We start from the raw sequence: 6,917 nt of genomic DNA on the forward strand, positions 1-6,917 counted from the left end.
CAATTGTGATGGCAGCACTGAAGCTTCTACGTGCCAGCTTCTCCAGTGGTTCAACACCGAAAGGTTTTGGAGCCAAGTTGTACATTGACCTGAATCGATGTATTGTCTTGAAACAAGTAATAGTGGGTGAGGGAACAGTAATGCAGTGTAACAGCTCTCCTGAATCCCGTGCCATCAGCCACATTACCGAAGTAATATGTTACGAGTACTTTTCAAATACTTAAAATACTTCTAAAATGAAAGATTATCTTAAAGGTAAGATTACAATTAAAATACCTAACCTAAAACCTTGGAGTGTTGTTTTCTTTCCAGACTTTGAGCCACATGGAGAATAATCTCTGTCATCACTACACTATAAACAAAACAACAACATGCCTATTGAACGCCACTGAAGCAGTATTTTTGTCTATCAGCTTCTGAAGAGAAAGTGTCTTCCTAAGCAGAGGATGACAGTAGCATAATTGACATGACCTCAGGACAAAATTTCAGTCTGATCCTCATTTTCTACGTATCTTAAATACTAATATTAAATCTGAAATATTAAAAGTTGTAAGTTGTAACCTTCCCTGCCCGTGCAGTTACAGGTTATCACGGATGCCCAGGTTGTCACAGACGGCAGGTCAGCAGGAGAACTGCCGTTACTGCTCCAGCTTGGGTCACCGTTCAGCTCAGCAGACTGGCAGTATTTCTCCCATTCATTCAAAACTGGTTCAGTGCACACACGCAAACTTTGCGTAGTGCTCGTCAGTCTCCCATTACTTCCCCACCAATTTCAGCCTTTACCTGCAATGTGAACTCATCACTTACTATACATCAAAGAATTAACTTGCACACAGAAAACCAGACTTCACTGATACAGTACCTTATGAAGCAGTCCATTTTTAATTCTGATGGTAGCTTAATTAACATCACTTTTCTAGATTGAACCTCACTTTAAATCTAGTTTTACATAGAACTTGAAATGCTTTACTAGTACATGAAAGTCATTAGTAAGAAAATGGAATGAAGTGGTATTTTTAATGCCTATTTAGAAATGGTTTCTGCCACTGGTATCAACAAATTTCTCATGGTATTACTTAGAACTGCAAGATCACGGTATCAGAACTTTCCCTCTCTGAGCTTCAAGTATCTTAACCACTAGCACAAACCACGTACTTTTTAAACACTCCATATTACTAAAAAGGAAGACAGGACTAGAAATTAGTTTTAATAAACTTGGTTTTAATTAGTTTTAATTCAGAAGACTGCTTATCTTCTCTGTGTTTTACCAGATTTTCTCTTTCCAGCCAGCAGATGTTTTGGCTTCAAGTCAAATATGTGTCTATCCGACTCTCCTTTCCTGCCCAGGCGATTCATTTTCTTTTGAGCTTTCTTTGCCATAATCTTGACCTTCTTCACCATCTATTTAAAAACAAACAAACATGCAGAGTAACTTCCCCAGTAACCCAGAAAGCACCTTTTAAAAAGCCACTAAGCTAGATGATTTTAACAAGGACATTAACTAACACCCACCATATGCCACCATCTGCAACCCTAGAAAGTATTACCGCAAGTGACACTAATCCTCCTTAGCAAAACTCTTTCTTTTCCAGTACACTAACAATATGATCACCCTATCCCTGGAATTCCTAACTTACTAAAGGTGGAATACCACAGTTTGTAGAACTCTTCCTTCACGCTTGCATTTAGATGCAAATTTAATGTGCTTTCTTAGTCTGTATTATTATGCCTTGTTTGTAAGAATGAACTAGGCATTTTTGAAGTACAGAAAGTTCCAACGAACAGAAAATGAAGCTGCAAAGAGAAGAAAGATAAACTCTTGACAAACATAACCAGCCTAGTATGAAGTTTCCCAGAAGCTGGTTTAAGTACAATCATGCTGTTTTAATTGCTATAAAGGTAAATAACTTTAACAAACCTTTTCATCACGAAGACCAGAAACATCCCGTGGTGTGCGAGAGGAGCTGCGACTGCGTGCCACAGATTTAGGAGTTTCAGACTCATCACGTTTACGTTTCCTTGTAACACTACGCGACCTTCTCACATAATGTGCCTGAAATTCAAAACATCACGTCAATTATTAAAGCCAGAAACAATCAGCTCAGACATGCTCCATTTCTAATTAGACTAATACAAAAAACCAGGGAGTGGACTGCTGTGATACATTATTTTGGTTATTCCATAGTAACGTAAAGACCATGTCAACTGTTGGTCACTGCCTTTCTGTCCTACAGTAACATTCCAATTTCGGTGAATATTAGCATATTCTTTTCACAATTATTAACTCTAGTTTTCTGGGTTTTTTTCTGAGTAGATTCATAAGTAATGGATAAAAAGACACAATTCATGGATAGTAATACTGAAGCAATTTTGTAACAGCAAAAAAGCAATGAAGAAATCCACCCTGATCAGTGTCTTGTTTACAGGACAAAGCCCTAAAGCATTTCAGACATGAAGACTTACCATCCTACAGCATAAGCATTAAATTCCTCCTCACTGAGACTGCTCTTAAATCAACATGGCATGCCAGCTCTGAGAAGCATAAATGCTTGCTTTAGGTATGTAGTGTTGACATTCCTTGTCTCCTAACTCTAAAGAATTTGAAGTCTCAAGATCTAGATCGCCATAATACTACTGAGTTTTGCTGTACAAAATGCATTTTTTTACATTTCTGATAAAATTAAATGTCTCCCAAAGGCAAATCTATGTTTGAAGTACTTTAGCTGCCTGACATCTAAAGATGCCAGTTGCCCTCAAAAACTTCAACTACAACTCACAGAATTAATGAGCTGTAAAAAGATAAGCCTGATCTGTCATTATTACTATTTTTGACATAGTAGTGTCTCATCCAACAAAGCAGACTTGAAAATTAAGAAGTATGTTTAGCCAAACCCCATTCTTGAATCCTATACAAATTCCAAAAGAGTTCTAATAGAAAGTGCTGCATATATATATGTGATTCTTTATAAGTGTTAGTTTATTTTTCCAGCCTACCCAACATGTTTTGATCACGTCACTCAAAAATTCCAGTATCGACTGCCTCATCTGGGATTCCTATTTTCTCCTTAATAGATCCCACCTCTCTCTTGTGCCAACTGTAATATGCATTTCAAATGCACTCAAAGAAATTCACTATGTAATGGAATTGATCTCTTTTAGATAAACATTGTGTTTAATTAGCGAAAACTTACATCATCTTTATTAGTCATGTCGAGTCCAAGATCAGTCATTTCTTTTTCTAGCACCTTCCGCTGGACCTGTAAAGACAGTTAAGAAAACATGTTTATTTCAAAAAAGTATGGTTCTATCTTATTTTTTGACTTAATATACCACCGTAAGCCCATTATATTCACTACATATTTATTCCTTTTGCACATCCCACAAGCAGATGATGAAAGTCTTAACTTCACATTTCATTTATTGCAACTTACTTCTCTTCACCCATAAATCCTTCTTCACAGGACTGCAATATCCCAGCACTCCCTAAAGATCTTTCAAATAGTTTACCTTTTTCGGGGGAAGGTGACAAAGAGAGGTATTTCAGTCAGAAATGTTTCCTTCTCTCCAAAAAGGCACACACTTTGGGGAAGGTAAGAAATACTGGATGCAAAATCAGCTAGATTCATTTTCTCAAAATGTCTAGTTATCAGTTTGTTACTTTGCAATCATCCTAGACTGGTCACAAGAGATTCTGACATTAGAAAGCGTGATACCTAGCTTCCAGAAAGAAACATACAATCTTTTCCAGCATAGGGAGGGCCCCATAACAAATTTTACATGATTGTGATTTTAAGTAATCATATAATCCTCCTAATTATTTGAATTTAAAACAAACAAACAAACAACAACAATAATATACGATGCAGCAACCCAATTAAATGAGCTGAATTGTATTCTTCAAAACTTTTTCTGCAATACATACGGAATTTTACAAAGGACTCACTTGTGTGACACAAAACAAAAAGGGCTACTACCACTCACTTGGTTTGGCCTCCACAAGTAGTGACCAGAACTCCTAGGAGCACAGAAGGAAGCAAGTAGCAAGTGAGAGGGCCAAACATGAGAAAAAGTGATCAGTTCCACTACCCGATATTGTTATACGTTTTCATAAAGTTAGCATACATCGGGAAGACTTTACTACAGAATGTGTTCTATACTTGCCTTTTTAGCTGTTCTAGGCATCCTCGGACCTCGAATATCTTTTTCCTTTGACTGCAGGATTTTCAGTTTCTTCTTTTCTCGGATCTGTCGTGCCAACTGTCGGATTTCCGTCATTTCTTCATCTTCACTTTCTGGTTCACTGTCATATTCTCCAGCAGCTTCTCTCAGCTCTTCCTCTTTCTCTAATTCTTCCAGTTTCTTAGATTTTGAAGAGATGAAATGAAAACCAAGATGCTCATCAAATCCTTGACTTACAATCCTCAACATTACATTTTTGCATGGCCCAGGGCCATGACAGCATGCAGACCTTTCAAAGAAGGAACTACGTTACTTGATAATGATCCCACCAGCCACACTTAATGCAGCTGGTGATATACATTACTGTGAACCTATGGGGCATACTATTATGCAAGCCTTACTTGATCACACTGCATTATAGTTTGGCTGTATTTGTGTGACTGCCCTGAAGCTGCCCACTGCGTGAATGCAGATGTACTATCCTGTGAACTGTGCTAGCTGTGCTGTTTCTGGAAACACACTCTGAAAAAAACCCCTCTCTTTCTACGTTTAGCGTGAGTCTGGAACACCAGCAATTCGGATGAACCCAACTGCATAACCAGCAGGCTCCACGGTCTGCACTCACTTCTCCTTAACAACCACCAAGAAATAAGAACAGTGCTTGTTATTAACTAAAAATGTTATAAATTGAGAATTCAGTCCATTTCCTTTAACATCATACTCCAGTAGAGATAAATTTGATGGGTGAACTTCATATTATTGATAATACATAAAGTTTGATAGCTACATTCCCTCTGGCTGTAGTCAATGAGGAAATATAACTTCTCCTGCAAACCTCGTATTTTAAGATGGAAAAGATAAGGTCACCATCATTCTGACAAGGTAAAGCAATTTTCCATTCTTCTGAAATTCTGTCCTTGATCTTTCAGAAAACAGTATCTTTTCCCATGGCAAGTGCAGACAATGTAAAAGAACTTGTTCTCATGACATATTGTTTTTAATTTACAAATACAGCAATTTACACTAAACAAATAAAGGGATAAAGAGGCAAGAAAAGTGTAAAAAGAATAATGGAAAACTCACTCTCATTATATCTGGATCAATGTAGTCAAGTATATTATGACCTTCCCATATCTCCGGTATCTTATCGTATTTTTCAGATGAATTCATTAAGTCCCAGTATTCTTAAAAATATAACAAAAGTTAATAAAGAGACAAAAATAATTTCAAAGAATGTTCAGTGACAGAAAACAACACTCAGATCACAACTGAAAAAAAACCCTTATATCCCTAAGTGGTAAAAATTTGATAGCATCTTTGACATATTCACAAATACTTCTGATCCTCTTCCTACTGCCAAATATTGTTCAGTAATTTCAAGATCCACTGCCAAGCCATAATAAGCAACAGATATCCAGCTGAAACAAAATACATGCAATCTCTCTCATATCAATACTTCCTTAACAAAAAGAGCATCAAGAATTAATGAGATAGCATAATATAAAATGGAAGGGAAAAAACACTTGAATCATCAGACCAGTCATTATATATCTGTGACTCTAAAATGGGAAACAACTGAATGACATTACAAAACAAGGAACAGTCACTGAAGATCACCAATTCTGGAACAGAAGTAAAGGATATTATGCAATAAAATGGTGGCATTGGTACTTAGCTGAAAGGAGTCAGGTTTAGGTATTCTCCCTTAAGACTGAAATAGCCAAACTTTACTGCTTGATAATACTGATTCTTATGTAATACTTACTCTGAAGATCCAAAACATAATCATCTCCCATTTCAAGTTCAAGATCTCTCTCCTGGAAAGACATACATGGCTTTATATACCACCTGATTTTAAATCTATGGGCTAATATAGCAAATTTAAAATCCATCTGTTGATCTCCTAATTAAGAGATGCCACTTACCAATTTCCTCCTGGGTGTGTCTACTTCCATGCATTTCTTACGTGCTACTGCTCCCTCAGGTATAAAAGGCAGCCGCTCCTGAAATTAACGCAACAGTCCACCCCAATAAAAAAGGGAAAAAAAAGTTTGAATCAATTTTTTTATAATGCTATAAATCACCATTGCAGACTAATGTATTTCTAAAGAATACAAAATACCAAGCTGACTCTCCCACCAGCAAAGGCAGTTATAGATAAAAAATAAGCAAATTTCACCATATTAATCTGTTCACACATTAAGATGAGAGAATTCTTATCCTACTTAAGAAGTACTGGGAAATACACTAAGAAATGTAAACATGTAGCCTACCTTGTTATCTCTTTTGGTTGGCATGGCCAAGTGTAATCTATTCAATACTTCGTTCACTTTGTTTCCTTTCATTTTAGTATCAACACGATGGGCCAACAGTCTGTCACAGGCCTGGAAGTGCACATGGCAACATTAGGTAAGGAATGAAGCCTTCCTGATACAACAAATGACACCGTAGGCTTTCAATCCCAAATATCTAGCTTCACATCTCATCTTCTGTCTAATCTCTTATCTCTCTAGCTCTCAATAAAGCATTGAATGCATACAATCCTTTTTTTTTTTACAATGAGCTGACAATGAGCTCACAGTAAGAGAAAGCAACAAGACTCAGAAAAAACTCACAATTTTTTTTTAAATTATGATTTGTATTAGACATAATTTTCTATTTGCACCCAAGTCCATTGAGGCTCAAGAGGCTATAAAGATCAAAAAGTCCACCTGGACCTTAGTAAAGCCTTTGACACC

The 6,917-nt window shown here is 36.7% G+C and overlaps 1 protein-coding gene across 1 annotated transcript; it reads right to left on the minus strand.

Moving 5' to 3' along the window:
- Positions 1–1,200: 1,200 nt before the first annotated feature.
- Positions 1,201–6,563, minus strand: LOC104083360 (nucleolar GTP-binding protein 1-like; the record flags this gene model as incomplete). Its single annotated transcript, XM_009586824.1, has 8 exons — positions 1,201–1,401; positions 1,919–2,053; positions 3,192–3,257; positions 4,162–4,359; positions 5,263–5,363; positions 5,945–5,996; positions 6,105–6,182; positions 6,453–6,563. Coding segments are annotated over 8 exons (894 nt in total), but the record flags the coding sequence as incomplete, so codon positions are not given.
- Between the last annotated feature and the right edge of the window lie 354 nt (positions 6,564–6,917).

Source organism: Fulmarus glacialis, unplaced genomic scaffold (assembly GCF_000690835.1).
Source record: "Fulmarus glacialis isolate BGI_N327 unplaced genomic scaffold, ASM69083v1 scaffold50141, whole genome shotgun sequence".
Taxonomy (NCBI): Eukaryota; Metazoa; Chordata; class Aves; order Procellariiformes; family Procellariidae; genus Fulmarus; species Fulmarus glacialis.